This window comes from Parambassis ranga, chromosome 21 (genome assembly GCF_900634625.1).
Source record: "Parambassis ranga chromosome 21, fParRan2.1, whole genome shotgun sequence".
Lineage (NCBI taxonomy): Eukaryota > Metazoa > Chordata > Actinopteri > Ambassidae > Parambassis > Parambassis ranga.
In genome coordinates, this window is record NC_041041.1 from 1,181,463 (window position 1) to 1,209,050 (window position 27,588).

At 48.8% G+C, this 27,588-nt stretch overlaps 2 protein-coding genes across 4 annotated transcripts; both read left to right on the forward strand.

Annotated features, from left to right (window-relative positions):
- Positions 1-1,604: 1,604 nt before the first annotated feature.
- Positions 1,605-16,099, forward strand: parp4 (poly (ADP-ribose) polymerase family, member 4). Of its 2 annotated transcripts, XM_028393230.1 has the most exons (35): positions 1,605-1,873; positions 1,972-2,167; positions 2,684-2,804; positions 2,923-3,001; positions 3,073-3,165; positions 3,260-3,418; positions 3,683-3,820; positions 3,892-4,059; positions 7,250-7,401; positions 7,476-7,607; positions 8,001-8,099; positions 8,180-8,363; positions 8,436-8,577; positions 8,661-8,803; positions 8,876-9,007; positions 9,085-9,171; positions 9,259-9,423; positions 9,506-9,552; positions 9,765-9,846; positions 10,633-10,770; positions 10,864-11,053; positions 11,192-11,262; positions 11,392-11,579; positions 11,667-11,766; positions 11,877-12,047; positions 12,141-12,221; positions 12,398-12,478; positions 12,551-12,646; positions 12,730-12,915; positions 13,013-14,018; positions 14,145-14,247; positions 14,442-14,502; positions 14,589-14,691; positions 15,027-15,156; positions 15,289-16,099. In XM_028393230.1, the coding sequence occupies exons 1-35, from the start codon at positions 1,748-1,750 to the stop codon at positions 15,494-15,496; spliced, it is 5,358 nt and encodes a 1,785-aa protein (XP_028249031.1). In that variant the 5' UTR covers positions 1,605-1,747; the 3' UTR covers positions 15,497-16,099. The 2 variants fall into 2 exon arrangements, with proteins under 2 accessions (XP_028249031.1, XP_028249030.1); XM_028393229.1 differs by having other exon boundaries at positions 13,013-14,247.
- Positions 16,100-16,349: 250 nt separating this feature from the next.
- Positions 16,350-27,444, forward strand: inpp4aa (inositol polyphosphate-4-phosphatase type I Aa). 2 transcript variants are annotated; one of them, XM_028433796.1, is made up of 25 exons: positions 16,350-16,478; positions 19,678-19,901; positions 20,000-20,044; positions 20,345-20,463; positions 20,548-20,664; positions 20,734-20,813; positions 20,897-21,014; positions 21,375-21,465; positions 21,554-21,701; positions 22,091-22,221; positions 22,410-22,514; positions 22,604-22,712; positions 22,797-22,814; positions 22,908-23,094; positions 23,176-23,457; positions 23,540-23,687; positions 23,750-23,875; positions 23,969-24,001; positions 24,385-24,557; positions 24,641-24,764; positions 24,856-25,123; positions 25,208-25,305; positions 25,489-25,601; positions 25,686-25,840; positions 25,913-27,444. In XM_028433796.1, exons 2-25 carry the CDS (start codon positions 19,802-19,804, stop codon positions 26,043-26,045), a joined length of 3,021 nt encoding a protein of 1,006 aa, XP_028289597.1. In that variant the 5' UTR covers positions 16,350-16,478; positions 19,678-19,801; the 3' UTR covers positions 26,046-27,444. The 2 variants fall into 2 exon arrangements, with proteins under 2 accessions (XP_028289597.1, XP_028289598.1); XM_028433797.1 differs by lacking the exon at positions 23,750-23,875.
- The last annotated feature ends 144 nt before the right edge of the window (positions 27,445-27,588 follow it).

The window sequence follows — 27,588 nt, forward strand, 5'->3', positions numbered from 1 at the left end:
TCGCACTGCGTTAGGATGTGAGTGATGTACGCATCAGCATACATTAACATTAGTTAGAGCTTCTGTTTTTGGTGCTGTGAAGTGCAAACTCAAACAGACACAGTCACCGGGGACGCTGCAGTAATTATACTAGAAAGGGACAAACGAGCTATTTCCAGCTTTCTTTGGTGGCTTTTATTCATGCAAACATGTTGGAGTGCTGAATAAACATCAAACCGTCCTCAAAACAACAACAACAACAACACGCAGCCCGCTGCTGCAAGTGATGATGACCCTCTGCAGAGGAAATAGGTCAAGATTAAAAAAGCCGGTGTCAGGAGACTCAATTATCTGAAACACCCGAATCCTGTGCACGTCGTTCCTCGGCTGTTATTAACAACATCCAGAGCAGCAGCAGCAACAAGAGCCAGAGCAGCACACATAAGCATGAAGTCCACAGACACAGAGATTTCATCACCAGAACAAAACCACATTATACAGCGAGCGTCTGCTCAGGAAACATCCAACCTGCAGGACAGCTGGACGGCTCTGCAGGACGGAGGACACACACTGAGAGGGGACAGCAGCAAACGAGTCCTCCTGCTCCCTCCTGGATTATTTACACAGGCTCAGGTAGAAATAAATCTGGATCTGTTCAAAGTTCGCCCCGCCACAATAAAAGTCCCCATAATAATGTAACCTTTGCAATAAAAGAGGAGAGGATTATAAAGTTTCTAAAAAATAAAAAAATAAACATGAAACAACATGAATGTGACTTTTGGATAAATTTGGAAACGTGAAAAACTACATGAACTGTGAGCAGGAGGTTCTGACAGTGGGACTTTTACAGCCATGCAGAACTGATGTGGCCTGACTCTGCAGTGACTGCAGTACATGTCCTCATCCAGAGGAGGGCAGCAGTGGCAGCACAGCTCAGGTGAATGACTGGAAATGGAGCAGAAAGCAGGAAGACTGCTGGTTTCCATCAAGCTGCTGGGACTACAGACTGCACTTCCTCTGTGCACGCTGTCATTGTCAGACATCAGGAGATTGTAACCTACATGTACAGTGTAAGGTGCCTATAGACAGTCATGTCGCTGTCACATGTCCAACCACAGAGCCCCCAACATAAATCAAATTTCATATTTAGCCATATTTGTTATTTTTACCCCGTTACGTCACGACTTTTATTTTGAAAACCTTCCCACACCGGAAGAAGCCTCCGCTCTGCTGCTAGCTTGATGCTAGCTAACCCTAAGACGCAGGAGGGCGTGTGTGTGTGTGTGTGTGTGTGTGTTCCAGCTCTTTAACGCCGAGTTTCTGAGTTCCTTAGAGTTTCTGACAGCAGCTGCAGGAGGTTCTTCTGGATGTTGACAGGAAAGTAAAGCTCCATGTTGTTATTTAGCCCGACGTCAGATGGCGACATGTCGTTTATATGTTTATACTGATTGTTTACTTTTTAACGCCTTCATGTTAAATACTCGTCATTGACATTAGACAGTGAACTAACAGTAAGTGCTACAGGTGCTACGCTACCATACTGCTCGATTTAGCACTGTTTATACTTTACTTCCGCATTTGTTTACAGATGCCCGTTAATCTTCCTGACTTTTATCTGTAGGTGGCGCTAAAGGAAACACAGCTATTGGTTGGAGAACAAGCAGAGATCCAAAGTGAGGCAGCAGACCCTACATAACGCCTGTAGTCCCGGTGTAGTCCCGGTGTAGTCCCTGTGTGGTGTGTGGTTTGTCCTCTGGCCTGTGCAGACATGGGTGTGTTTGAGAACTGCTCGGTGCTGCTGGAGCTGAAAAGTCTGTCTGTGAAGGAGAAGAAGAAGCTGAAGTCGGCTGTGACTGAGCACGGAGGCAGCGTTTCCTTCGTGGTCAATAAGCAGGTCAGAGGACATGTCAGAGGACATGTCAGCCTGCTGTTTGCACAGGAATCAGGCTGCTGAAACAGACATGACACCTGTTTTTTTCTGTTTTCTTGCAGTGCTCTCTGGTGGTGACCAGCGATGTGGCCAACCTGAGCTCCAGCAGGCTGCGAAACATTCAGAAGTACCAGACGCCGGTGGTCGGGGTGGACTATGTGTACAGCTGTGTGGAGAGAGGAACTCTTCTGCCTGTGGATGCATATAAGCTGGAGACTTCTGCTGCTTCATCCGGTCCAGAACCGATCACATGTCAAGGTACTGAAGTCACTCAGTTTGCATTCTCTCAAATCAGGACGACTGCACCCAGTGAGTCACACACACAGATCATGAGCTGCTTATCTTGTCAGCACTGTGGGACAGCCATTGATATGTGAATGAAATACAGAGGAGTTCCAGTGAAGGGTGTGTGCAGAGCTTTACTGTCTGATTGTGTGCAGCAGTGTTGAGCAAGAGATTTGAAGAGTGTATTCACAGGGATCCATTTGTCATCTTGCTTAACTAACCAGTGTGTGTCAGTGTGTACTCAGCAGGCCCGGCCATAGATCAGGGCTGTGCTCAAACAGTCAGAACAACAATGGCTCATTATGAGAATGACAGAGCTGTGGGGCGGCTCCCTCCTTTCTGTTGGTGAAGGAGGTCCAGTGTGTTATTCTAAAGGAGAAACTGAAGGAAGCGCTGAGCTGAGCTGCTCTAACTCTACTGTTTCATTACAGAACATTAGACGTGTGGTTGATGGTCTTTATTGATGTGTGTTCTGTTTTGTGTCCAAAGTCCCGACGAGCCGAGCAGTTAATGATCTGTCCCGAGATCAGTCCCTGCCCGTGGACTCTGTCAGGCTGACTCAGAGGGACAGGACTCCACAGAGGTGTGGAGGTTTACCTAAAGCGTTCAGGTGTGGATAACCATTGTGCTGTTTGACAGCTGCAGGTGCAGCCTGCATCACACTGATCACAGTGTGCTCCTATAATACATAGGATCTGTAATATATTTGTATTTGATTCATTGTACAGAAGTTACACTGAAGCAGATCCTGACCTTCCATCTTTTCCTGATGACTTTGAAGTGGCCAAGTATTCCATCTATGAGAAGGTGAAGCAGCTGTTTATTCTTCTTTCACAGTTAGACTGACTGTTATTAATAATCCACTCATTACTCTCCAGAAAAATGACGTCTGCTGTGTGCTGGAGCTGCACAGTTCTAAGGGAGAGGAAGGACGGCGGTACCGTGTGGTCAGGTACTGGAAGGATGGCAAGGTATGAACTCTCCGACGTCTATTTACTGCTCGTGTCGGTCGTAGATTCTTCTAGAATAAACATAAAACTCATACATGTGTCTCTGTGCTCACAGAAGGCGGCTGTGAGGGACAAGCTGGTGTTTCTGCCGACGTCAGAAGAAGCTCTGCAGGTGTACCAGACCCTCAGAGAGAGCCTGGAGGCTTCTGGTCTGCAGAAGATGAGCAGCGTCCCTCCTCAGGCTCAGGGTCTGGGCTCTGCACCCCTACAGCAGGTCCGACACACACACTGCACGCTAACAACGCAGTTTAACACACTTCACTTCCTTCTGGTTTTGTTTTGTACAGAATATTGTTTCAGAAGTGGGGTAAAGTCCTTTAAATGAGACGTGGTCAGATGTTTGTATTGATCTGTAGGTCGCACAGGTCGCATTAAACTATGTGAGAGGTCACTCTTGCATTTTGGCCAAAGGTGTTCTGTTCATTAGTATCTCAGTGTGTTTTTGGTTTGATTGATTGTGGCTCCGTTTGATTGGCAGCTGCTGCTGGAGGAGAAGCTGAACACAGGAAGTGTATCACAGGAAGTGGGCTTGTTTGTGGAGCTGCTGTGGACCGAGGCGCTGGGCTGCATCAGCAGCATCCTCACAGTTCCTGTCAACAAGCTCAGCCTCAACGATGTAAGAGTTTCTCTCTGCGGATCGCTGGATGTAAAGTCAGTCAGAGTCAGAGTGACACTGTGTGTGTGTAGGTGAGCCGTGCAGAGGGCTTGTTGCTTCAGGCTCAGAAGAAGCTGAAGGAGGAGAATCTCTCCGAGGTGATGTCTCTACTAGAAGAGGTCTACACCCTGCTGCCGCACAGAGAACCAGTTATACTCCCCACTGCCAAGCTCGTCTCACAGAAGCTGGACCTCTGTCAGGTAAGACACACACACACACACACTGCAGGCTCCTCACACTGGGACTTCACGTCGTACAATCTCAACCGTTAAGAGACAACAGCCTGCAGCAACATTCAGACAGCATCAGTCATGTGGAGCTAACGGATGACTGCTGCTCTGTCACATCCACCCGTCAGCATCAGCACTGTGGACATGACTGACTGAAGTTCAGGAGAAAGCTGCTCTGATGTGTTCTATTTAAAACATGACCCGACACAACACACAAGTCTGACTGCCTCGAGCGGATATCATCCGATTCTGTGTGACACAAGAAAACTAACACAATCAGACTCAGGTAGAAACACGTTCCCTCAAAAACTTTTCCATCCATTTGTAACCGAGGTTTAACTCATAACTCAGCGAGAGCAACACCTGACTGATCTACTCAGGTTCAACTCAAGGAGCGAGGAAGGGTTAATACAAAAGGTAAACACAGGATATTTATTTTCACAGTCAACAAAAAAGCAGAATCACAATTGAGCTTGGAGTCCCCAATATATATATATATATATATATATATATATATATATATATATATATATATATATATATATATATATATATATATATAATACAATGTGCTGTGTGTGTGTGTGTGTGCGCTCGCTGCAGCTTAGATCTTATCTGCTCCAGACATCAGGAAGATGATGAAGATGAGAATCCCGATCCTCTCTAACCCTGCCTCGCGTCGTACAGGGACTCTGGATAATCCCTGCTGTCCCAGAATGGAGATCCAGCCACTCAAACCAACCTGCCACGTCAGGAAACAAAGTGGATTTTCCATCATTTACTGCACAGTATCATCTCTCTCTTCTTCCTCTTTAATCCAGTTTAACTAACAACACTGTGAGCAACATGAAAATGATGATTTCTACCCTGAGACATTAAACCTCAGACACCATAAATATGTTTATCAGCATTAATAAATCATCACAGTTTATCCTTCTACCTCTAACCATCAGGTTTTTCTCCTTCACATTTTTAAAATGACATAAACATGAACTTTAACACACTATTTATAAAATCATTTTAACTAGGGATGTCCCGATCCGATCACGTGATCGGAAATCGGGCCCGATTACGTGATTTCAGACTCGATCGGAATCGGATGTTACCTCCCGATCAGGACTTGGATATATATTTATTAGGGCTCTCAAAGTTAACGCCTTCTGTGCAGGGTGGCTCTGTGTCCTGTAGTGTAGGGGTATGACTAGGCCTGTCACAATAAACAATAAATCAATTAATTGCACGATAAATTAAATGGGCTAGATAAGTTTTTCGGCCGCGATAAATAACATTTGCATGCTGGTTTGTTTTCCTCTCTCTCTTTCTCTCTCCCTCTCGCTGCCAAAGAGGCTGGATGACAAAAGGCGTCACTCCGGTGCGTCGTAGCGTATAAAGGCCGTCGGACTTCATATGTCCCGCGGCTTCTGTCTTAAAATGTGTCAAATCAACAGGTAGTTCTTATTTTTAACTCATTGTGTGACGTTTACGTGATGTTCTGAGCAGACCACGGTCAGCTCGCTGTCTGCGTCACAGCGCTGCAGGGCTTGGACGTTACAGCAACACAGAGAGCTGTGAAGCTGCACAACACCGGTTCAACACTTCGACACAATTCACCACGACACTAAACCTGCTCATGTATAGAACCTGCTCTCAGAGAGAGTTCTCTGCCTTCTCACTGGCGGCCCTCGCTGCAGCGCCACCTAGTCTAGTCCTCTTGCCCAGTCCTCTGGTGCCATCTCTGCATCAGTTTCTATGTGTTCTGTCCACATGGTGGCGTTTGTAAAATTCACTGCAGCTGTCTGCAGCGGCCTGATGCGCATACACACATGCACACGCGTGCGCACACAAGCACATGCGCACAGGTGAGCCCACTCCCAGAGAGCGCGTGTTTGGCTCTGTTGCTCATGACGTGCTGGTTGGTTTGACTTAACTCCACTGACTATGCTCAGATAAGCCATGGTAAAAGGCCTACCACTACTCATAATAATAATATCAACATTAATATTAATATCATTAATAATAACAATAATAAAAATAAAGTTGATGATTGGGGGCCTTTCCAGGGTTAAATGTTCTTTAGAAATTAAGGTTTATTGATCTTATGGAGAATCGTGAAAGTATCGGATCGGGACTCGGTATCGACAGATACTCAAAATCAAATGACTCAGACTCAAAGGCAAAAAAACCTGATCGGGACATCCCTAATTTTAACCCGATACCGACACCAACCATGAGCATTAACCCTCATATAACACGTTTCATTTCCAGCATTAAACATGGCGCCCGGAAATGACGCAGTAGAAATTACCGCACTTCCCATGAAAATAAAAGCATTTCTAAAAGAATAAACTCTGCATGTTCACTCATGACAACATCTCCACACAGTTAGTGTTGACTCCGACTGGTTTTAGATGTTAGAAAGATTCAATATTGCTTATTAATCAGGACCGAACTGAAAACGTTACGTCCGTTAGCAACTTAGCATGCTAACCTAGTGCACTCACCGGAGTCCTCGGTCATATAAAACCAAACGAAGCGATTCCTCCGGTCGCAGCGGTCTGGAACTCTCTGACAACAACTTCAGACACGCACAGACTCAAAAACATTAAAAATCCTCCATTAACCGTCCTCAACGTCACTCCTGGTTACATCCTCGTCTAGTTAGCTTCAAGTTTAGCTGGAGCGTCTTGATCCCGGCATGCAATGCACGTAGCACCCACACAAAGCGCCCTCTAGCGGCGATTTTAAGCCATGACAGGCAGCTCAAGCCAGTCCTCCTCAGACATTTACATATTAAAAGGACATTATTTATTTATTTACACATGTTAGACCATACACCCAAAGCTGTACAGATTTATACTCACACACTGTGCACAGTGCTATAAGTATCATCACCATCATATAGTCTGCTCTGACACCTGCTCTTATTTCAGGGTTATGTTCAGCACTGTCGCTTGTTTTTGTATTTTTATTAATTAACTTTTAGAAAATGCTGCACTTCATAGAAAGTAACTGCACAAGCAGGAAGCCATGATGAGCAGCAGTCACATGACCAACATTCAGAGAGTACCTGTCTGAGCTGCAGGCTGTTCCCACAGACCAGACATTCAGAGGGAAATTAAACACGTATGACGATGTAACCCCGTCATGTCTTTCTGTCCAGTTAATCCGAGACGTTCTGAACATGAGTGAGGTGACACTTAGGAGCCCCGTGCCTTCCTGCCTGGGGAAGTACCGCGCTCTACGGTGCAGCATTGAAATGGTTCCCCCCAGCAGTGCCGAGTTCCAGGCTGTGGCCAATCAGCTGCAGAGCAGGTAGTTTAATCACTTAATGCATCAGGCTGACAGGATTGAATGTGTCTGACCGTGTGTGTGTGTGTGTGTCACAGTAAGGTGCAGATCCAGCGGGTCGTGCGTGTCAGCAGAGGGGTGGAGCTGCAGACCTTTAAGAGCCAGCTCGGGAACATCCAGACGCTCCTCCACTCGTCCAGTCCCACAAACTTTGTGGGAATCCTGTCACGGTCAGATCACACACACAGAGGACTAGTTATCTATCCATCTGTATCACCTGTCAGAAGTCACTGTGGCCGTGATACAAAATGTGTATGATGAGAAATGTCAGAATAAAATGACAGTTTGAATCTGGACAGACACTGATGGCAGCTGCTACTCGGCTGGTTAGCAGAGGCTAACAAACACAAGCCGCTAATGCTGGTTAAATGATGAAAGAAATATAATGATAAGAAGAATTAATACGCATTAAATATGTACATGTAGAGCTGATATCAACATACGGTGCAGGTTTACTATGATTGATGTTCTGATATTTAACTATGAGGAAATGTGACTTTTATTCTGTAGCTCAGAGTTCTCTCTCTCTCTCTCTCTCTCTCTCTCTCTCTCTCCCTCTGCAGGGGTCTGCTGCTGCCCCGTGTTGGAGTGGAGGATCATGGGGTAAAGAGGACAGATGTTGGTAATCTTGGCAGTGGAATCTATTTCAGTGATGCTGTGAGGTTAGTTTGGAAAATCAGATGCATAAAAAGCCTGAAAGATGATGATTGACCAGTGCGTCTCTGTGCTCTGCTCACCTCAGCACCAGTCTGAAATACTCCAAACCCAGCGTGACCGACGGCTCTCGGCTGCTGTTAGTGTGTGACGTGGCGCTGGGACAGTGCCAGGATGTCCACAGGAGAGACGTCACGCTGACCCAGGCTCCAGAGGGACATGACAGCGTGCACGGGGTCAGCCGGGCCTCCAAGCCGTGCTCTGAGTTTGAGGTAGGAATGAAATGGAGGTGTTGTGCCTGACCCTGGTCAGCTGTGACAGGTGTGTGACTGTGTGTGCTGCAGGATGATGAGTTCGTGGTCTACAGTCCTGATCAAGTGAGGCTGAAGTACGTGGTTCAGTTCAGTCTGGAGGGAGACCACCTGAAACACTTCAGCCCTGACATCAACATGTTGGATGAGCCATGTCTGCCCTCTTCTGGCCAAGGTAAGCACTGCAGCCATGCAAGAACAGAGCAGCCATGAGAGAACAATACATTAACACAGAGTTGTGCATGTGTGTGTTTGCAGAGCTCAGTCTGGAGGACGATGGGACTGAAAACATTAAAAATCCTCTGGAGGACGTGACAGCTGGACTGTTGGACAGCTCTGGTCAGCAGCTCCCCCTGCAGGCCGTGCATGTGAAGTGTAAGCTGATGGATCTGCTCTCTCAGGTGAACACGTAAACTTTAGTTCTGATGGTGTTTGCTGTGATCTGGCTCTGAACATCGTCGGTCCTCTCTCAGGTCATCATCTTCCAGAAATACACCAACCTGAGCTCTGTGCCCATTGAGGCCAAGTATGTTTTCCCATTGGACGACTCTGCGGCCGTGTGTGGATTTGAAGCTTTCATCAATGGGAAACATGTGGTGGGACAGGTAACGGCTTCTTGTTGATGACTAATGTTGGCTCTTATCGTCACTATTGGTCCTGACTGTGTATGTTTGGAGCTCAGGTGAAGGAGAAGGAGAAGGCTCGCAGGGAGTACAAGCAGGCTATTGAGAAAGGCCACGGAGCGTACCTGATGGACCAGGACGCTCCGGTATGTCCCCACACACACACACATCACACTGATTCAGTCTGCTGATACTCAGGGCGTGTGGTGACGCCATCTTTGTTCTGGCTGTAGGACGTGTTCACCATCAGTGTGGGGAACCTGCCGCCCGGGGCCACGGTGCTCATCAAGGTCACGTTTGTGTCCGAGCTGATCGTCAGGGACGGGAGGATTCTGTTCTCGCTGCCAGGGACGGTGGCTCCTTGGCAGGAGAGCGAGGCACTCAACCAGACCACACAGGTGGTGTATTTGTTTTCACTTACATCTCCCGTAGTTTGGTGACAGCGGCTGAAAGACAAATGTGCTTTATTTTGATCTTCAGGTCACAGTGAAGAAAGTGTGTGTGACTGACGAGGCAGCAGCTATGAGGTACAGTTGGTGTGTAAAAAAACTCCAAGCGTTTTGTATTTTCCCATGGCCTGACGATCAGTCATATGACTGCCAGCTTCATTGTGTGGTTGGTGGAAACAGTAGTGGAGTGTGTTGTGTTCAGTGCCCGGCTCGACGGAGTTCTGTTCACTGTGACTGATAAATGTTTGTCTTTACGAACCGGTCCTTGTGCTAATGTCTTCATTTTTCAGAGAGTTCACCTTGGACTTATCTCTTGAGATGCCCTTTGAGATATCCAGTCTGGAGTGCATCACTCACAAAGTCAAGATTAAGGTGTGTTTAGACCTCCTAGCATGCATGCTAACATGACTTAACCTGACATAAGAATGAATGTACCTGCTTCCTTCTCTTCTACCCCACCTGCACAGCATCACTGTTTCGGACATACTGTGGGTTCAGTCCGGTGTAAAAGGGACAAATTGGTGGATTTCCTGTCACTCCCAGGCTTCCAGCACAAAAGCAACAAATCTATTAGAGAGTATGAAATGGTGGACATCCAGTCAGATGTCTCACTTTAATTTACGGACATTTTATATAAGTGTTCATCATTAATGACCACCGTGACATGGAGTCATTACTCCTGTCCACAGGGGGTGCTCTGCAGACAGACCCTGTGGAACTGAAAAACTTTTTCTAACAAGTGCCATTTTTAGGAGGATCTTCCGATCTATATATGAGACGCTTTACAGCATCCTCCATTCTGAAAACATCCAGCAAGCAGCAGCTGAGGCTGTGGTGCAGGTCATCCTGTCCAGCCTCAGAGGGCGGTCAGAGCTGGATGATGATGTAGGGTGATGAAGAAGACAGGCCTATTTGAGCTTTCTGTGCAGACGGACACACACAGTCTGAATCCTCGTGATCTGCTCTGAAGCAGTGATTACTGAAAGTTCCTGGAAACAGGAACATTTTGACTGGTTTGTCCATCAAATGTCCATTATTGATCAATCAATCAGTAATGTAAACAATCATCATCATCAGGATTACACCTCTGAACACAGACTGAACATGGTGTCCATTGACCTTTGGTCACATGCATTGTTTCTGTGTGTGCTCGTGCAGAGAACAGACTGTAAGGCCGTAGTGAGCGTGCTGCCCGGAGAGGTCATGGGTCCAGAGGGCTTCCAGCTGTCTGTCAGTCTGTCTGAGGTCCACCTGCCCAGGATGTGGGTGGAAAAACACCCTGACAAGGACAGCCAGGTCTGTCTGTCCGTCTGTCCATCTGTCTTTTGATCTTAAAGCTCTTTTTTTAAGCTCGCTCTCTCTCTCTCTCTCTCTCTCTCTGGTCTTTAGGCCTGCATGTTGGTTTTCTATCCAGACTTTGATGCCAGCTGCAGTTCAGCAGCCGATGAAGTCGTCCTATTGTTGGACACATCTGAGTCCATGAAGGGAGAGGCTCTCGTCTCAGCCCAGAGGATTGCCCTGCAGGTCCTCAGAAAGCTCGACCGTAGCCTCAGACTCAACGTCATCCTATTTGGCACAGGTGGGAAACTTTAAACTTTAAATGTACCTTCACTGTGTTGGAGGTTTGAACAGTGTTATTGAACAGCGGTCCTACACCAGAGTTAGCTTTACGGCTAATTTGCATCTGTGGTGAGTTGAGGTGATTTTCGTGTTTCAGACCACACCGACGCTTTCCTGACAGCGAAGCCGCTGGCTGACGTTCATCAGGCGGCTGAGAGCTTCATCAAGGTGAGTTAGGACCAGGGACAGGATTCAAATTCTGCAGATGCTTTATTACTTCCTGTGGTTATTCACACTGATGATGAACCATGATGAACCATGTTCTGCTTTTGAAGAATGTCTGTTCCCTCCTGTCAGTGCTCCCCTGCAGTAGGGGGCAGCACTGAGCTGTGGCGGCCCCTGCGGGCCCTCAGCCTGCTGCCTCCATCCAGCGGCGTCAGGAACCTGCTGCTGCTGTCAGACGGCCACATCCAGAACGCAGAGCTCACCTTGCAGCTGGTCAGAGACAACGCGCAGCACAGCCGTCTCTTCACCTGCGGCTTCAGGTGTGGCCGCATCAGAAAGACAGACACGTCTCACTTCAAACGTCCTGCAGTCACATGTTAAAGGTAAAAACTTCTCTTTCTCTTCAGCTCAACAGCCAACAGACACATGCTGAGAGCGCTGGCTCAAGCAGGGGGCGGAGCCTACGAATTCTTTGACACAAAGGCCAAACACAGCTGGGCAGAGAGGGTGAGTGCCACAGTCATGTTCGTCCATAAAGGAGCACACATTACATGGAGACTGTCCACCTGCACTTACTGACGCAGAATGAAAATGGCCGCCGTGTGTGTGTGCTGCAGGTGGCCTGTCAGGTGAAGCGTTTGGCGTCTCCTGGCTGCTCCTCAGTGTCTGTGAAGTGGCAGCAGTTCAGCCCGGCGGCTCCTCCTCCTGTGCAGGCCCCGCAGCAGCTGCACGCCCTCTTCAACGACTGCCACACGCTGGTTTACGGCTTCGTGCCGCACTGCACTCAGGTAGACGAACCTACACAGCCTGGTCATCCTGCTGCAGGCTGACTGTGGAGTCATGACACGTGAACTGACTGATGTTGTTGATCCGTCACACAGGCCACTCTTCTTGGAAACCTGAGCGGTCAGGAGCTCAACACCATGGTGTCCACCAGTGAGCTGCAGAAGACTAAAGGAACTGTAAGAACACACTCACACACGGCAGCACTGTTCTCTTCTGATGGGGGCGCTGTTGTTTCTGAAGCTCCTTCTATGTGTAGTATTCAATGATTTCAAATCAGACTGAGCCACGTCCCTGTGAAGACAAAGTAACCTGAAGCTGCAGGTGATGATGATGATGATATGTGTGTGTTCAGTTTCTACACAAGCTCACAGCGAGGGCCCTCATCAGGGACTACGAAGACGGAAACCTGGACCACAGTGAGGCTGAACACGAGGTGTGTGATCTCTGTTGAAACGTCTGAGTCTGAGCTGCACACGATGATCTGGATCTTTCTTTTCTTTTCCAGGGTAAGAAAGCCGAGCTGAAGAACTTCATCATCGAGCTGAGCAAAGAGTTCTCCATCCTGTCTCAGTTTACCAGCTTTGTGGCCATTGAGGAGAGGGTGAGCGCGGCCTTTCCCAGCCTGCACATGTACCTGACTGTATTCAGTCAGCAGATAAATCTGGACTCTTCCTCTTGTCTCAGGACTCGGATCAGGCAGAGGACGGTTTCACAGACATTCCGAAGCTGCTTGCAGATGAAGATGTGGACTTCCTGCCCTACATCAGCTGGGCCTCGTCACATGAACACCAAGACGAAGAACTCTTTGAAGCTGAGGAAGTTTGTTCAGATGATGTGGAGGCTGAATGTATGGAGATATACGGATATGAGGTGAGTCCCTCCTCACACCAACATTTGCACTGCAGCTCCTGTGTGAGTTATCGTTGATGGAATTTAACTAGATGTCATGTGGATTCTCCTCCTGTAGGGTCCGGTGGCATATCTCATGTCCCCGGATTCAGAGAGCGACTTTGGACATTTTTCTTTTGATAACTTTGTTCAGCGTAAAGTTTGTAGTATTTTTGCTCCTTCACCTCCTCCACCTGCTGCTGCTGCCAAGTTCCAAGGTCCTCAGATTTTAGCCAGTGATGTCCTTCCACCTCCACCTCCACCTCCCAGCTCCTCCGGTCATCCATCAATCTCATTTTGTCCTCCTTCTCTGCCTCCGATTTGTTTTCGTGGAGTTCCTGCTCCTCCACCTCCTCCACCTGCTCCTCATGCCGCTGCTGCCAAGTTCCAAAGTCCTCAGATTTTAGCCAGTAACGTCCTTCTATCTTCACCTCCCAGCTCCTTCGGTCAGCCACGGATGTCATCTTGTCCTCCTCCTCCGCCTCCTCGTGGTGTTTGTGGAGTTCCTCCTCCTCCTGTTCCTCTTCGTGATCCTCCTCTTCCTCTTGATCTTCGTGCTCCTCGTTATGATGTTATGTTTGAATGTGTTCAGATGTCCCGTACAATCCGTCCTACTCCACCTCCCAACTCCTCCGGTCATCCATCAATCTCATCTTGTCCTCCTCCTCTGCCTCCTCCTGGTGTTTGTGGAGTTCCTCCTCCTCCTGCTCCTCTTCGTGATCCTCCTCTTTCTCTTGATCTTCATGCTCCTCGTGCTGATATGTTACAATGTGCTCTGATGTCCGGTGAAATCCGCCCTACTCCACCTCCCAGCTCCTCCGTTCATCCATCAATCTCATTCAGTCTTCCTCCTCAAGCTCATCACCCACCTCCTCCTGACATTGAACCGTCAGAAGAGCCTCGTAAACGCAAAAGCTGCTATCGTAGAAAACCCATACAGCGAGTCTCAGACCGGCTTGGCAATGTAGCAACAGGGGAAATTCATGCACAGTCGCCTGAAACTAATTATGATGGTTATCTTGGAGCTGAAGGAACGCCCCTTTTGTCTATAAACGAAGAGGCCAGGACAGAACGCTTGAGAATGAGTGGGTGGAATGCACGCATGGAACGTGAGTTTGCTGCTGATAAAGCACCTGTTTCCATAACAAAAAAACTCCACAGAACCTCTGGCCAAGCGTTTGGCTTTTCCATTGCTGCACCTGCATCTACAGGAGGTCAAGCACCACAGCTTTTTGGACAGCGGGCCGAGGGGAAGGCAGCATCGTCAGCCGCCATGTTTGGGGGATTCTCTGCGGGGGTGTTTGGTGCCTTTCAGTGAGTTCTCAAACAGTTACCATCAAAATATTGTGAAAGATGAAACTGCGTCTCTGCTGCTGCTGGTCACACATTGATGAGTAAAATACACAGAAAAAGTGTTTTCAGCTTTCAGCCTTCAGGCTTTGCTGCAGTTAATGTCTCATAAATTGTTTCTGCATGACGTTCACTCGGGTGTGTTCATGTTGTTTCAGGACAGCGCGTCCAGCAGACCCGAAGCTCAAATGGACAAAGATCTTCCGGATGCAGCTTCCTGTGAGACATTGACACATTTCATCATCTGTCCTGGTGTCCACCTGATGTGATGATGATGATGATGATGGCCTGTCTGTGTGTTGTAGGAGGGGTGCTGGGAGCTCACCGCAGACCTGGGAGAATGTCTTAATGTCAACGTGGAGCTGTTCGCCAACGTGTTCCTGAAAAATAAAGGCATCCACTCTCTGGGTGAGAAACAGCAGCTCTTTACGTTTCTTATTCAGCACCGACGGTAACACTGACATCACTGTGACAATATGCTTCTTATATATAATTATTAGCAGACTCCAGATTCATGGTAAAGACCTTTTTCACTGTCTAAACTGTTCAAAACATACATATTTATTTGGTTTGTTTCCTTCTACAAACTCACATGATCAAGCAAACAAACCTTTAGTGATCTATAAGTGTTTAGCTGCATGTGGAGCCTCACTGAACTGAGACCACAGATAATTTGTTGTAATTGTAATAACATATTATTCATATTATTGTGCTCTCTGGCATTGTGTGTGTGTGCGGTCTAGGGGTGAAGGCCCATGCAGACATCTTGAGGATGGTGGCGACTCTTCTGGTTCTGCAGCTGATGAGGGTGGAGAAGCTGGATGAAGGCAAACTGCTGCGCACCCTCTTCTGCCTGGAGTCCTCTGAGCCCCGGTGAGTCCTGCAGCCATGTGTGATGTGCGGGTGGAACAAACTTTACCTGCTCTTGGAAGAGCTTCCTTCCACCAGCATCCACTGTTCCCACACTAGCTTCTTTCTGTGGTAACGTCCGTCTTTTCCTCCCAGGCCTGAGCGGTGGGACGAGGTGAAGAAGGCCGTGGACTGGGTTTGCTGGGCTGATCGGCAGTACCCCTGCATCTACAGCCGGCTGGAATTCGGTTTGAGCTGGGAGTCCTCCACCCGTCAGCTGCTGGGCTTCGACAGCCTCCCTCCCTTCTCGCCTCTCAGTGGGCTGGACCTGAGGAGGACTGCAGTCCCTCTGCTGGTCCACTGAGCATGAGGGAGGGTTTCATTAACGTTCACAGAGATAAATATGCATACATTTAAGTACTAATACAAGAATCTGAATGTTTGAAGTTAAGGTTGGGTGTTTTGGGTTTTTTGTGGGTTGAAGGTTTGGTCTACAGTGGGGGGACATTTGGTCTAAACATGATGATGAGAGCATCCATGTGGATATTAACATCTACCAGCACAAAGTGAGCAGAGATCAGAGCATGTGTGTGATCCCATCATGTGTTACTGGGAGCAGCTGCCACAGATTATGCACGCTGCTCTTGTCTTCAGTGTGATCACATGAACAGGATTACTGAAGCTGTATCAGAGCTAACAGCTAGAGCAGCCTTCTGTGGACACAGTCAAACGTCTCTGACTGCTGGCTGGGACAAGTCATATACAAGGGGTTGTTTCATTTACCTAGAAATAAGCAGTAAGGTTAAAGGTAAGGCCATGCTCAGCCCGTCTCAGGGAGGAGAGACACTGTGTGTAGGGAACATGCTAGCAGAGGGATGTGAGGACTGTTAAGATGTGAGTTTATAATATGGAAATTAATACTTTGTCTGTTTTTCAAACAAAAAAAATAAATAAAATGTAATCAAAATGCACATTTAATGGTCTCATGTTTTGCACAGTCCATGTTGTCCATGTGTCCGTCTGTCCCTGAGACGCGTTTCTATGGCAACGATTCTGCCGTCCTTGTGGTGGACACACACAGCAGGTCTACCTCCCCTGTTTACCCGCTGCTCTGTTCTTTCAGAAGCACCTCTCTCTCTCTCTCTCTCTCTCTCTCTCTCTCTGTGGATGGGTCTCCTTCGGCAGATCGGCGCCCCCCGCTGGTCGGAGGCGGCGCTGCAGCTTTCAGTGGCGGTATGACGTCTCGGTGTGTCAGAGGGAGTCAGGGCGAGTCCTGACTGCAGACATCGTCGAGGCAACCAGGATGCGCATCAGCATGAGAGGAGAGCGCCGCGTCCCTCCAAACGGTTTGTCACATTTGATGTTTCTTTGAACGTGCTGTAGACGTGAGAATGGTGAAGATGATGATGATGATGATGATGATGAAGGTGATGAGCGCTGCTGTCCTGCCGCCGCGGCTCGCTGCTCTGTTTACATGTCGCTGTTGTGTTTGTGTTTCCGGCCTGTTTCCTCGGCTCATCCTGCAGCCTGGCGGACTGAGCAGCAGATATCATGACGCACTGCTCCTTGTTGTGGATGAAAACACAGAAACACGGTCAGGACCACAGCACAGCCTGCTGCACAGGAACACCCTGAGTCTGAGCTGTACATGTATGTGAGGACAGCAGCAGGTCTGAAGAATATTAGTATTTTTCTGACATGCAACAGGACATCAGGCGTGTGATGTGTTGTGTTGTTGAGATGTGTTGTTTGTCTGTGTGCTGGGTTTTGAGGAAGAAACTGAACAAAGTGTCTGCATGGAATGTTCCTCCACAGCGTCTCTCTGCACTTCCTCCTGTGCGTGGACAAACGTTCTCCTCCTCTTTGCTGATCAGATTTGTGGCTCGCTGTCATGTGACTGTGGTTACGACAGACGTTGCCACGTCGAGCAGGCGCTGCAGGCGTCAGCGGCACGGGTCGTCTCCGGTCTGAGTCAGAATCAATAGAGTGACATGGGAGGAGGAGAACATCGGGGTTACAGTGAGGATGGAGGAAAGGAAGGAGGCAGGGTGGAGAGGGACGGGTGCTGCAGTGCAGCCGGCGCTGACAGCCTCTGCAGGGGGGCCAGCTGTGAGCCGCCAGCCTCACTAACTGGGTCATTTCATCCTACACGCCCTCCCGGAGGAGCCCGGACCACCTGGAGCTCTGCGCTCTCTGCTTTTAGTGTCTTACCCCTTAAAGCTGGAAAACCCACCGATCCTCGGGACATGAAGGAGGTCAGAGGTCACCTGCAGGGCAGCAGCTGCTCAGGGTTTGATACGACGAAAAATCTGTGACTATATTGATTATGGATTGAGCAGACCAGTGTGTACCAGACACAGCTGAAGAGAAGCAGCACAGACCGGTGATAAGGTCTGAACAGAGAAGAGAGGAGGAGTATGGAGGCCCTCCTGACCGGAACAGTGCAAATATCAATGATTATCTGACAGTTATGTTCATGTTTGGTTGATTATTAGTCAATCAAAGACTTCCCTTTGTGTGAAATGAAGAGATACTTCATAAAAGAAGTCCTTTGTTGATTGAGCTGCAGAAGCTGCCTGATCAGAGCTCGGCCTCCTGCCTGCAGCTGATGTCTGTCAGACAGATGCGGTGCAGAGGATCCTCTGGCCGCCTGTGGCTCTGCATCAGACCCACTGTGGGTTTCCTGGAGAGCTTTCCTCCACGCCCCAGGCGGCAGAGATTACAGCGTGTTCAAAGACAGCTCCCACCAACAGAATGACTCCTACTCTGCCTGATGAGGCAGAGCGCCGTGACCGCCGTCTGCTGGGGTCGCACATGGAGGTGCCAAACCCGAGATTAGACTGGCAAAGAGCATCGCAGGGTGTGTGTGTGTGTGGGTGAGTGTGTGTCACTGTGGCGCCAGTGTTTTCACTTGCACGTGTTGTGTGACGTCAGAAGAGATTCATGTGTAAAAATAGACCTCTATGGCAGAAGAATTCACACATGAATACACAGTGGGACACACACAGAACAGAAGTGCTGAATGACTGCAGCTGATCACTCAGGGTGCACACTGAGGGTTGCATGTAGTCACAGGAAAACATTTACCTCTGAGGCCTTCCTTCATTATGAGCTCAGTCCCTTCTCCTCAGTCTGGTCCATCTGTGTTCTGTCTTTTCTCACAGCATCCCTTCCTGTTTTATATTAAAGAGCATTTTGCTTCCTCTTTCATCTTCTCTCTGAAAAACAATCTTTACAAAGAACCTGCAGAAAAATGGGAACAAACAGAGTGTGGCACCTGTCAGATTAAAAATAGAATCAACCTGACACGAATACACAACACGGAGCTGAAACTAACCTGCTCAAAGTGTTCCATCATTTTAGTCCTAACTCGGAGGCCTGTGTGGGTGAGGCAGGCCAGAGGTGGAGGTCCGTCTCCTCATATCAGTGAAAAGGATGAAAACGGAGCAGACAGGCCGCTCAGCTGTGAACATGTGACACACTTGGCTCCCTCACTGGCTACATGATTTCGTAGCAGGTGCAGTGTTAGCCGAGTGTGTACAGTGTGTGTGTGCTGCCTGCTGTCAAAGTGATAATAGATTTCTAATGCCTGATAATAAGCACGTTTGTATCACTTCAGGCCTTTAAGACCCACAGTCTGCTGTCTGGATGATGAGCTTATAAAGTTGAATTATTTTTGAGAAAGTCAAGCTGCTGTGAGGTCAGTCGGGCTCCTGGTCCTTCTGGGCAGAGACGTCGGGGTGACCTCTGGCCTGGGTGTCTCTGGTCCTCCTGTTGCTAAGCAGTATGGATGGATGTAAACAGACATCATGCCGGCTGAGGGTTTCACCTGAGATGCCCGACTCATCAGTGCGCCCTCACGTAAACTCATCACCAACAAGGGAACTAAGGAGAAGCTCATATGGAGACATCTGGCCATGTGGTGCAGACATGAACACATCGCTCTGTCTATGGCCGCCTCCTCTAGCTCCTCCTGGGGGATCCTCAGCTGCTCCCAGGCCAGCTGTGAGATGCGGTCCTTCCTGCAGGCCTCGGGGTCTCTACCCAGTTGTCAAACCACCTTTAACTGGCCCCTGTCTGTGTGGAGGAGCAGCAGCAGCTCTGAGTCCCTTCCTGGAAGCCCAGCCACCCCTGTAGGATGGCTGGGCTTCCTCTCTCCTTCCAGTCCATTCTTCTCTTTTTTGTGGATTCTGTGGGTTCCTGAACATGAATTGGTCCCATCAGGTCCACATTGAATCCATAGAGCTTAAATTAAGTGGTCTTTTGAGCAAACATTTCTTTCTGTGTCATTCGTGATCTGATAAGCTGAGCATAAAGCAGATGTTCAGTGTTTCATGGCCCACAGCTGTGTGAAGTCTCTCTGAATGTTTTCCCACTGTGTACATTAGCACGTTAGCACGGCTGAAATGCAGCTTTCATTACTACAGATTTCAAATGGCTGTGGGCTCCGCTGTCATGACGATAAAAGGATGTCGAGTTGTGAGATGTGTTTAGTTTCCGTGGCAACATGAGATCACATCCTTGTCGTTTGCATCTTTCTTTCAGGTTTATCCCTGTGACCGCTGTGATCGAAGCACCGAGGGAACAAACACACACAGAAGCAGCAGGGTTTGTGTCTTTGGTCTCTTTCACTCCAAACATTCTCCCTCAGAGCCGCCGCGAAGCCGCCATGTCCGGGAAGGAGCGCAGCCCCCGCCACCGGCCGTGGTCGGTCTACCGAGCCAACACGTTTGATCTGTCAGCTGAGATGATGGGGCTGGCTCTCTCAGGTAACTAAGTAACTGCTACCATGGTAACCTGGTTACTTCACCGATGGTGGGCCTGCTTTAAGACGGAGCTCTTCCTCCTCTTCCTCTCCGTCACACAGGCAGCAGTCAGGATCCAGATGAGCCCGTGCTGGAGTTCAGCGTGGGTAAGTCAGTTTATGTTATCATTTTACAATCAGCAGGTTCATACTGCCTGAGGTGCTAACCGTCACATCCTTTACACAGAAACCAGTTTAGATGGTTTAATGACTGCAGTTTAAACCTCTAACAAAAACACGATGGATGGTTTGTCCTGACAACATAATGTGTAGCTACTGTTCAACTTGAATTATTGACTGAACAATTGCAGCTTGTCAGGAAGGCTGTAGTAAAGTCCTCTCCTCTGAGGATTACTGAGCATCCCACCATTAAATCCTCCATGTGTAATCTCCTGTGTTTGTGTGCAGCCTGCAGCGAGCTGGTTACTCCGGCTCTGGACCGGAAGCCGAGCAGCTTTGTGGCCGTCAGCTGCACCACTCCACCGCAGGCCTTCTGGACCAAACACGCTCAGACTGAAATCATTGAGGTATAACACTGACGGTGCATCCCGTCCTGCTGCCTCCTGCTGCAGACCTCTGAAACCCGTGCACGTGTCTGTGTCTGTGTTCAGGGCACCAGTAACCCCATCTTCCTGAGCAGCATCGCCTTCTTTCAGGACTCTCTGATCACTCAGCAGACTCAGGTCAAGCTGTCCGTCTACGATGTGAAGGACCGCTCGCAGGGCACGGTAAGCCTCACCCATGAGTCTTTGCATGTCCTGTGTGGAGGTGACTTACAGTCTTCTTGTGTGTGACAGATGTACATGCTGGGCTCGGCCATGTTTTCTGTGAAGGAGCTGCTGCAGGACAAACACCACAGACTGCACCTGACTCTCAAGTAACAGGCAGACACAACACGGTGGATCTTCTGTGCACTCCAAGCGTGAGCCACTGAACGTTGTTTGTTTGTTTGTGTGTCAGGTCAGCGGAGAACGAGCGCATGGGCAACATCACGGTCATCGCCTGGCAGATAGAGGAGAAGAGGGAGCAGAGAGCTCCTGTAGCCAGACTACAGAGAGGAGACACCGTCAATGGACGGGTGAGAGAAATGGTGACACCTGTGGTCAGTAAATGAACTGCAGTCAGTGCAATGGAGGGCTGCAGGAGTCCTAAACCCAGAAAAGGCTTCCTGTTGTCCTCTTTTTTCAAAGTCAGCAGCCTGAAATAGAGAGAACCACAGACCTTATTCAGTGCATATGACCCAAAAACACTTCGACTCAAAGATGAAGGAGCAGAAGCTGCTAACATGCTAATGGGTTTCATAAATGCTAACAGCTATGATTGTTGTAGCACTCATTATTGTAGTGTTGGTTTGATGAGGCCAGTGCTGACATGGATCAGTGAATGAGGAAGTTAAAGGTCACTGATCTTTACATTATTGTGTGTGTGTGTGTGTCAGATGGTGCTCCCTGTCGATGAAAGCCTGACTGAATCCATGGGCATTAAATCCAAGTCTTCGTCTCTGTGTAAAGACCCCCTGCTGAAGGCTGGTGAGTCTCTCTGTGACATCACAGCTGTTTGGGCCGTGAGCCATTTAAAAACGTTATTGACAGGCGGCGGCTGTGACGTGTGTTTCAGTGTTTGGAGGCATCATGTCACGGACGTACCGCTTCCCCACTACGGACGGTAACCACCTGCGGATCCTGGAGCAGATGGCAGAGAGCGTGCTGTCCCTGCACATTCCCCGACAGTTTGTCAAACTGCTGCTGGAGGAGGACGCTGTCAGGTAAGAAGACTATGGATCTCTGAAGGTTCCATCTCGTTTATCGTTTCAGCTCTGGTTTTATCTCATCTGTGTTTAAACGTCCTTTTGTTGCGTGTTTCTTTTCACGGTTTGATGGGAGGCTGTGTGGGCGGATTCATGGGTTTAGACTCAAAACTTGCAGGTTTAAATTTGGATCAGTCAGTGAGAGGAGAAAATGTTTGAAGTGGCTTTCTGGGGACATTAAACTGAAACTCATTATGACTCCCACCGCTTAATGACTGCCTGAAAGTGCTCAGCTGTCATCTGCATTGCTTCATCTATAACTCAACGAGCTGCAGAAAAACACAAGCTGTGAGATCATCAGCGCTTCAGCTGGAGGCGCTGACTCTGTGTGTGTGTGTGTTAAACAGGGTGTGTGAGCTGGAAGAACTGGGCGAGCTGTCGCCCTGCTGGGAGAACCTGAGGAGGCAGATCATCACTCAGTACCAGACCATCATCCTCACGTACCAGGAGACCATAAGTGACCTGCACGAGTACAAAGGTTGGAACCACAGACACGTGGGCAGCCGGCCACTTTTAACACATTTTGGGGTTTTTAGGTCATGAGAACTGAAACCTAGATCGTTGCTGATTTCTGTCCACAGTGAACTTTAGAAAAACTGAGAGAACGACCTGTGTGACATCATTTGTAGCTTGCATGTAAACATCACATTACCTGCTCCCCGTCAGGTCCTTCGTTTAAGTCCAGCACCCTGAAAGCTGAGAGGAAGTTGGAGTTCATCCCCACTAACCTGCATATCCAGAGGATGAGAGTCCAGGGGGAGACTGGATACGGTCGGTACACTGTCTGTGCACACGGACACTCATGTTCTGTTGGTTCAGTACCTCCCGTCTTCACCGCTGGCTCTCTGTCCTTTGATCAGACCGGACGTACGATGTCGTGACCATCGGTGCTCCTGCTGCACATCATCAAGGCTTTAAAGGCTGCGGCCTCCGAAAACTGCTGCACAAGCTGGAAGAGGCCAGAAAACAGTGAGTGTGACGTCTCTGTGCTGCAAGTCTGATGGTTTGATCTGGAGGTATTGACAAATGTTTTATTTCCTGTTTGACCTTCAGCTCTTATGAAGAGGAGAGGTAAGACCAGGCCAAGTATAATGTACTGTGTGCTTTTGAACTTTGAGTGCCTCCTTTTATTTACTGTTGTGTCTTCCACACACACACCTGAAGCTCTGCCGGCTCCGGCTCTAAAGGCATGGTGTACCAGCCGCAGGACGTGGTCAAAGCAAAGGAGCTGATTGGTCAGATTAACACTCTGAAGACGCAGGTGTGTTACTACACTGAACGCCTGTCGCGAGCAGCCAAGGACCGCTCAGCCAACGCCCTGGAGAGGACTCTGGCCATCCTGACAGAGAAGGTGAGGAAACCAGGACGATGGCAGACCTGCAGAACTTTGAGTGTCCATTTACTGTCAGTTCTTGTGTCTGTCCTCCTGCAGACTCGTCAGCTGGTCACCGTTTGTGACTCCAAGCTGCTGTCCTCAGCCATCCTCGCCCTGTCGACCGCCCGCCCAGAGTTCTCTCAGCGCAGCACCCCGTCTCCGTCCTCCTCCTCCCTCTCACCCTCCTCTCGCTCTCCCTCCCGCTCTCCCTCCCGTCACCCCACCTCCCCGTCTCGCTCTGCCACTTCCCCGTCCCGCCACACAACTCCGCTAGAGGGCAGTGAAGGCAGTAAAAACAAGCGCGCCTCTTTGCAGGCAGATCTCCATGAGGAGGAGTGGGTAAGAGGCGAGTCCATCTGGTGCTCTCTCTGTTCATCAGTGTGTGTGTCTACATTGTGTTCTTTTGCATGTGTGTGTGCAGGAGAAGGTTTGGCTGAATGTGGATAAGAGCCTGGAGTGTGTGATTCAGAAAGTGGACAGGCTGCTGCAGCGGGACAAGCTGCAGAGCGACAGCAGCTCTGAGGACGTCTTCCTGCTGGCCACCGAGGAGCCGAACAGCACTAAGAAAGGTAGACACACACACTTTGCTGACTTCATGAGATCACAGAGTTAATGTGACTGTCACTCTCAGGAGGTAACCATAGCAACCAGGAAGCTTTCTGGATACATCCTGATCACAAAGATTTACCATCATCATCATCATCATCATCATCCTCACTCTCTCACCAGTCTCCTGCATGCCCCCTTTTCCCCATCTGTAGGTTTTTGAAATCTAAAATGTTTAACATTTATTTACAACTGGAATGAAAAACGTGTCCGCTGAACAGAATTTACTCTCTTCTGTTTGTAGACAGCAGCCCAGAGGTCGAAAAGACGTCTCCAGGTGAGAGCAAGGTTTCCTTTACGGTCATAACTGAGTAAGAAGTGGACACACAGGGAACAGGGAACGTCCAGACTAAAGTGAGACAAGCTGTAATGTAGCCTCATATCACTGTCTGAACCTCCAGTCCCATAGGGGGCGCTGTGGAGCCAGGCCAGCTGCAAAGATCTCCTGTCTCCATTAGCCCTGATCTGAACTGACCAATCAGCATCCATTAGCAGGATGCTAGTGGGCTAAAGTGAGATGTAAGGACATTTGTCCATTACCAGGACTGTCTCACAGCGCCCTCTAGGTGAACTGCAGCTAGTTTTGTAGAACAGCAGGTGGACGTTTTCATAAGAGAGGTGCTGTATGAATAAAGTTTGATCAAACCCTGACGCCTGCAGGCGAGTGGAGTGACGCGCTGTATCCTCTCCTCACCACTCTGACTGACTGTGTCTCACTGATGAGTGACAAAGCCAAGAAGGCCATGGTGTTTCTGCTGATGCAGGACAGCGCCCCCACCATCGCCATGAGCCTCACCGTGCAGTACCGCCGCGACGTCGTCTTCTGTCAGACGGTCTGCAGCCTGCACACACACACACGGCTCGTACTCAGTGTGTCTGTGTGTGGTGACTAATGAGTGTGCTGATGTCCTCACAGCTGACGGCTCTGATCTGCGGCTTTGTTCTCAAGCTGAGGACGTCTCTCTGTGACTCGGGCTTCCTCAGACAGCTGCACACCATCGGCTTACTGGTCCAGTATGAGAGCCTGCTCAGCACCTATGGTAAGTAGTTAGTAGTAAGTGATTGATAAGTCAGCAAACATCTGCTTCCTGTCAGCTGCTGTGTGTGATGCTGGCTTCCTGTTTCTTACAGGGGAGGAGTTGGCCATGTTGGAGGATATGAGCATTGGAGTGACGGACCTGAGAAATGTCACCTTCAAAGTCACCCAGGCGACTTCGGGTTTCGGCCCGGACATGCTGCCGGTCATCACGGGGAACAGGAATGGCTTTAACGTCAGGGTGCCGATGCCCGGAGCCATGTTTGACTCTCTGCCGCGAGAGATCCAGAACGGGATGCTGCTGAGAGTGCAGCCGGTCCTCTTCAACGTGGGCATCAACGAGCAGCAGACGCTGGCTGAGAAGTGAGCGGCTGCAGCACCGAGACAGGAGGACGGTTTGTGATTTAAATGTCAATAAAACTTCAGCTTTTGTCTTTGTGTGTCCAGGTTTGGAGACACGTCACTACAAGAAGTCATCAACATGGAGAACCTGATCCGCCTCAGCTCGTACTACGACCAGTTCAAAGAAGTCCTTCCAGAGGACAGTGAGTCTCACACACAGAAAAATCCAGACTTTCTTCTACTTTTATGAATACCTCAGAGGAAACGATTTCCTGCATTCTCTCCCCCCTTCCTCTCCTTCTGTGAAGCACCTAGATATAATTTAGATAAAACATAAAGTTTCATTTTCTCTCCCTCTCCTCTTCCCGCCTCCCTCGCCTCCTCAGGCCTCCCTCGCTCCCACAGCACCACCAGTCTGCCTGAGCTGCTCAAACAGCTGAACCAGAACGTCAATGCCAAGAAAAGCAAGAACGTGGAGATCCTGTGGCAGGCAGCCGAGGTACGCTTCCTTATCGATCCTGCTTATCATTAAGTTTCGAGACTTTGCCTTGTCCCTCTAATCCTCTGTGTCTGAACCCCGAAGGTGTGTCGCCGCCTGAACGGCGTCAGATTCACCAGCTGTAAGAGCGCCAAGGACCGCACGGCCATGTCTCTGACACTGGAGCAGTGTCAGATCCTGCAGCAGGAGCACGCCCTGGCCCCGCAGGTCTTCTACCAGGCCTTGGACTGCATGCGCAGGTGAGTCCCTGAACCAGAACCCAGGAAGAAGTACAACACATGGTCACCACGATAACTTGTGTTCGTCCACAGTGAGGGCTGCAGGAGAGAGAACACCATGAAGAACGTCGGCTGTCGCAAATACGCCTTCAACTCCCTCCAGCTCAAGGCCTTCCCCAAACAGTACCGCCCTCCAGAGGGGACGTACGGGAAGGTGGAGACCTAAGGGACTCTGTGAGAAACCCAAAGACTGAAAATGATGAAGGTGATGATGATGATGATGATGATGATGATGGCACCACACAAAGAAAAAAAACTGTAACAGCAGCCCGTTGTTTTGTGCTTAGTCACTGTTAAATGATTCATAACGTCCGAGTGCCAGTGCTACTGTAGGTTGTTTTGTAGCCCCCCCCCCTCTCAGTAGTACTAGAATCACACACTGATCACTCCACAGTATGAAAGACTCTGTGTTACACTGCAGTCAGAGTGCACAGTGCCGGCTGCTGCACCCGACTGGAGCACCAGGAGTCACTTCACTAGGACGTGCACATGATGATGATGATGATGATGATGAGTTCATTCTGAGGATCAGCTCAAGTTTCTGTTTTTCTGATTGTCAACAGAAGCCACAGAGAACAACATGAATCCACATTAACATCAGTACCCGACTGTTTTAGAGAGTGACTGAAAATGGCATCTGCACACCAAACCTGAACCTTTATCAGAATCAGAATCAGGGTTTTTATTGTTACATCTTCCGGTCGCTCTGCGCTCAAACCTGTCGGTGTCTCAGGAACACACACTAACATTCACCACAATATTGAGTTCACAGAAAAGCATCATGAGTTACTGTCCTCTGTTCACGACCTGCAGATTAAACGACATTCACTAACGTGCAGATGCTGTTTTCATTCAGAAAATGACTTGTAGTCACATGTCTGGGGAACGTTTAAAGGATTTTCCTCCTCAGTGGGACCAGCAGTTAAAACGGATTGATTGACTGATTTAAAGTCTTCCTGTGGAATTTGTTATCAATGAGAAAAGCACCAGCTCCACCACAGATGGAGCCACACAGGACACCGTCCATGCTGCATACTGGACCACTGGGTCTGTTATTTTAGTGCTGTCTGTGCTTCCCTGCTGCCCCTCCTCATCCTCACACAGGTACTCAACTTTAGGCACAGATCTTCAAAGTGTATCTGACACAACTGACATTTGTGCTGTGACAATGTCTCATCTACAGTTATTTCTGTGTGGAGCGGGATGAAATCGTCGGCTTCAGAGTGGTGCGTCACATTATTCTAAAGATATTTAGGTCGTTTCTGCAGCACAGTCAGCAGGGCTTTGATAGGCCTTCAGGTGTGGGGTTTAATTAAAGGTGTGTGTTCTCACTTAGTTATGATTAAAATAATTAAATTTTAGTAATCTGCATGAAGATAAGAGAAACCTACTGCTTGCAGTTACCTGTGAGTGCTTGTTTATAATAATGCACACTGCATTATTGTTCCAACCACCACCAACATCTTCTGTGCTCCAGAGTACCTTCATGTAAAATACCAACAGACAGGATTTTATTTGAAAAGGTTGTTTTGGCCTCAAGGTGTTCATGTTAATATGGATGTTTCTGCCCCAGCTCTCCCCAGCTGTTCAGATCAGTTGTAGGTGCACAGAGGCGGCGCCCCCTAGAGGAATGAGCTGAACCTGGCTGATCAATAAAGGCTTGATGATGCCAAACTGCTGTGTGTGAATGGATGAGCTGTAGTTATTTT

Bases quoted from the DNA above. Each gene is read 5' to 3' on its own strand.
- parp4 (XM_028393229.1), top strand. From the start codon at position 1,748: ATGGGTGTGTTTGAGAACTGCTCGGTGCTGCTGGAGCTGAAAAGTCTG. The intron at 12,222-12,397 runs GTAAGAACACAC...GTGTGTGTTCAG, and splicing joins TGCAGAAGACTAAAGGAACT to TTTCTACACAAGCTCACAGC. The intron at 14,503-14,588 runs GTGAGACATTGA...TGTGTGTTGTAG, and splicing joins TCTTCCGGATGCAGCTTCCT to GAGGGGTGCTGGGAGCTCAC.
- inpp4aa (XM_028433796.1), top strand. From the start codon at position 19,802: ATGTCCGGGAAGGAGCGCAGCCCCCGCCACCGGCCGTGGTCGGTCTAC. The intron at 21,702-22,090 runs GTAAGAAGACTA...TGTGTTAAACAG, and splicing joins CTGGAGGAGGACGCTGTCAG to GGTGTGTGAGCTGGAAGAAC. The intron at 24,558-24,640 runs GTCTGCAGCCTG...ATGTCCTCACAG, and splicing joins ACGTCGTCTTCTGTCAGACG to CTGACGGCTCTGATCTGCGG.